Below are 4,140 nucleotides of genomic sequence, written 5' to 3' on the forward strand. Positions count from 1 at the left end.
CTCCGTCAAGGTGAGACCCCCCCCACTGACCCCCCTGCCCCCGCCACCCCCGAGATCTACCTCACCCGCCTGCTCTTGGTATGACTGGTCAGCACTCCAGTATGAAACTGGAGAAAAGCCTGTTGAGAGTCTCTGGGTTAAGTTTAGAGGCGAGAGCAACACAGGTGATGTCGTGGTGGGCGTGTTCTGTAGACCACCGGATCACAAGGAGGAGGTGGACGAGGGTTTCTTTGGACAACTAACTGAAGTTTCCAGGGCATAGGCCCTGGTTCTCATGGGGGACTTCAATCCCCTTGACATCTGCTGGGAGAGCAATACAGCAGGGCACAGACAATCCAGGACGTTTTTGGAGAGTGTTGGGGACAACTTCCTGGTACAAGTGCTGGAGGAACCAACTAGGGGCCGTGCTCCTCTTGACCTGCTGCTCACAAACAGGGAAGAATTGGGAGGGGAAGTAGAAGTGGGTGGCAACCTGGGCAGCAGTGACCATGAGATGGTCGAGTTCAGGATCCTGACACAAGGAAGAAAGGAGAGCAGCAGAATACGGACCCTGGACTTCAGAAAAGCAGACTTTGACTCCCTCAGGGAACTGATGGGCAGGATCCCCTGGGAGAATAACATGAAGGGGAAAGGAGTCCAGGAGAGCCGGCTGTATTTTAAAGAAGCCTTATTGAGGGCGCAGGAACAAACCATCCCGATGTGCAGAGAGAATAGCAAATATGGCAGCGACCAGCCTGGGTTAACAGTGAAATCTTCAGTGAGCTTAAATTGAAAAAGAAAGCTTACAAGAAGTGGAAATTCAGGCAGATGAGTAGGGAGGAGTATAAAAGTATTGCGCAAGCACGCAGGGGTGTAATCAGGAAGGCCGAAGCACAGCTGGAGTTGCAGCTAGCAAGGTCTGTGAAGGGTAACAAGAAGGGTTTCTACAGGTATGTTAGCAACAAGAAGGTGGTCAGGGAAAGTGTGGGCCCCTTACTGAATGGGGGAGGCAACCTAGAGACAGAGGATGTGGGAAAAGCTGAAGTACTCAATGCTTTTTTTGCCTCCGTCTTCACAGACAAGGGCAGCTCCCAGACTGCTGCAGTGGGCAGCACTGTATGGGGAGGAGGTGAGCAGCCCTCAGTGGTGAAAGAACAGGTTCAGGACTAGTTAGAAAAGCTGGACGTGCACAAGTCCATGGGGCCGGATCTAATGCTTCCAAGGGTGCTGAGGGAATTGGCTGATGTGATTGCAGAGCCCTTGGCCATTATCTTTGAAAATTCGTGGTGATCGGGGGAGGTCCCGGATGACTGGAAAAAGGCAAGTAATAGTGCCCATATTTAAAAAAGGGAAGAAAGAGAACCCAGGGAATTATAGACCGGTCAGCCTGAACTCAGTCCCTGGCAAAATCATGGAGCAGGTCCTCAAGGAATCAATTCTGAAGCACTTGGAGGAGAGGAAGGTGACCAGGAACAGTCAACATGGATTCCCCAAGGGCAAATCATGCCTGACCAACCTGATTGCCTTCTATGATGAGATAACTGGCTCTGTGGATACGGGAAAAGCGATGGACGTGTCAAGGTTCCTTCCCCACTCTGAACTTTAGGGTCCAGAGGTGGGGACCTGCATGAAAACCTCTAAACTTAACTACCAGCTTAGCTCTGCTTTTGCTGCCACCACCCAAATGATTTATGAGTTATTTGGGAAACTCTGTCTTCCCCCCCAAAACCTTTCCCTCCCTGAGTAGCCTTGAGAGACTCCTCCACCAATTCCCTGGTGAACACCGATCGAAATCCCTTGGATCTTAAAACAAGGAGGAATTAATCATTCTCCCCCTTCCCTTTCCCCCCACCAATACCTGGTGAGTCCAGATCCAATCCCCTTGGATCTTAAAACAAGGAAAAATCAATCAGGTTCTGAAAAAGAAGGTTTTAATTAAAGAAAAAGGTAAAAATCATCTCTGTAAAATCAGGATGGAAAATAACTTTACAGGGTAATCAGATTCAAAGAGCCCAGAGAACCCCCTCTAGCCTTCGGTTCAACGTTACAGCAAACAGAGGTAAACCCTCTAGCAAAAGGAACATTTACAAGTTGAGAAAACAAAGATAAACCTAACATGCCTTGCCTGGCTGTTACTTACAAGTTTGAAATATGAGAGACTTGTTCTGAAGATTTGGAGATCATGGATTGATGTCTGGTCCCTCTCAGTCCCAAGAGCGAACAACCCCCAGAACAAAGAGCACAAACAAAAGCCTTCCCCCCACCAAGATTTGAAAGTATCTTGTCCCCTTATTGGTCCTTTGGGTCAGGTGTCAGCCAGGTTACCTGAGCTTCTTAACCCTTTACAGGTAAAAGGATTTTGGAGTCTCTGGCCAGGAGGAATTTTATAGTATTGTACACAGGAGGGCTGTTACCCTTCTCTTTTAGTTATGACAGGACGTGATCAAAGCTTTTGGTACGGTCTCCCACAGTATTCTTGTCAGCAATTAAAGAAGTATGGGCTGGATGAATGGACTATAAGGTGGATAGAAAGCTGGCTAGATCGTCGGGTTCAACGGGTAGTGATCAATGGCTCCATGTCTAGTTGGCAGCCGGTATCAAGCGGAGTGCCCCAAGGGTCGGTCCTGGGCCGGTTTTGTTCAACATCTTCATTAATGATCTGGATGGGATGGATTGCACCCTCAGCAAGTTCACAGATGACACTAAGCTGGGGGGAGAGGTAGATACGCTGGAGGGTAGGGATAGGGTTCAGCGTGACCTAGACAAATTAGAGGATTGGGCCAAAAGAAACCTGATGAGGTTCAACAAGGACAAGTGCAGAGTCCTGCACTTAGGACGGAAGCATCCCATGCACTGCTACAGACTAGGGACCGAGTGGCTAGGCAGCAGTTCTGCAGAAAAGGACCTGGGGGTCACAGTGGACGAGAAGCTGGATATGAGTCAGCAGTTTGCCCTTGTTGCCAAGAAGGCTAACGGCACATTGGGCTGCATTAGTAAGGGCATTGCCAGCAGATCAAGGGACGTGATTATTCCCCTCTATTCGGCACTGGTGAGGCCACACCTGGAGTATTGTGTCCAGTTTTGGGCCCCCCACTACAGAAAGGATGTGGACAAATTGGAGAGAGTCCAGCGGAGGGCAACAAAAATGATCAGGGGGCTGGGGCACATGACTTACGAGGAGAGGCTGAGGGAACTGGGAGTGTTTAGTCTCCAGAAGAGAGGAGAGAGGGGGGATTTGATAGCTGCTTTCAACGACCTGAAAGGGGGGTTCCAAAGAGGATGGAGCTCGGCTGTTCTCAGGGGTGGCAGATGACAGAACAAGGAGCGATGGTCTCACGTTGCAGTGGGGGAGGTCTAGGTTGGATATTAGGAAACACTATTTCACTAGGAGGGTGGTGAAGCACTGGAATGGGTTCCCTAGGGAGGTGGTGGAATCTCCATCCATAGAGGTTTTTAAGGCCCGGCTTGACAAAGCCCTGACTGGGATGATTTAGTTGGGGTTGGTCCTGCTTTGAGCAGGGGGTTGGACTAGATACCTCCTGAGGTCCCTTCCAACCCTGATATTCTATGATTCTATGATTCTCCGTTAAGGTGAGACCCCCTGTGACCCCCCCCACCAACCCCCCTTCCCATCCGCCACGGGCATCCCCGAGATCTACCTCACCCACCTGCTCTCTGTCAAGGTGAGGGCCCCCGCACCCCCCCATTGACCCCCTGCCACCCGGTGCCCGCAGGGGACGCTGCAGAAGTTCGTGGAGGATGTGCTGCAGGCCGTGCTGAGCGTGGGCCGCCCCATCCCCGTGGCCGTCAAGTTCCTCTTCGACCTGCTAGATGAGCTGGCCGCCCGCCACGGGGTCAGCGAGCCCGAGACCCTGCACATCTGGAAGACCAACAGGTGGGGGGGGGCTGCACAGCTGGGCGAGTGATGGGAGAAGGCCCTGGCCATGGGGGCGGAGCTGGGTGCCGGGCACTGGAGGGGCTGGGGAGCCGTGGAGTGCAGGGAGCTGGGGGGCTGGGCACTGGAGGGGCTGGGGAGCAGGGGGGCCGGACACTGGAGGGGCTGGGGAGCCGTGGGGTGCGGAGAGCTGGGGGGCCGGGCACTGGAGGGACTGGGGAGCCGTGGAGTGTGGGGAGCTGGGGAGCCGTGGGGTGCGGGGAGCA

The 4,140-nt window shown here is 52.8% G+C and overlaps 1 protein-coding gene across 1 annotated transcript in view; it reads left to right on the top strand.

Moving 5' to 3' along the window:
- The window catches only part of LOC112124009 (plexin-B3-like), a gene marked incomplete at its 3' end in the record, with an annotated part of 7,314 nt that extends 3,440 nt beyond the window's left edge, over nucleotides 1-3,874 (top strand). Inside the window, exon 8 of the mRNA XM_026662448.1 lies at nucleotides 3,714-3,874. Within this exon, the coding sequence (XP_026518233.1) occupies nucleotides 3,714-3,874 (161 nt within the window). The remainder of the gene's footprint in view (nucleotides 1-3,713) is intronic.
- Nucleotides 3,875-4,140: the final 266 nt, after the last annotated feature.

Source organism: Terrapene carolina, unplaced genomic scaffold (genome assembly GCF_002925995.2).
Source record: "Terrapene carolina triunguis isolate 2854851 unplaced genomic scaffold, T_m_triunguis-2.0 Scaffold27602, whole genome shotgun sequence".
Taxonomy (NCBI): Eukaryota; Metazoa; Chordata; order Testudines; family Emydidae; genus Terrapene; species Terrapene triunguis.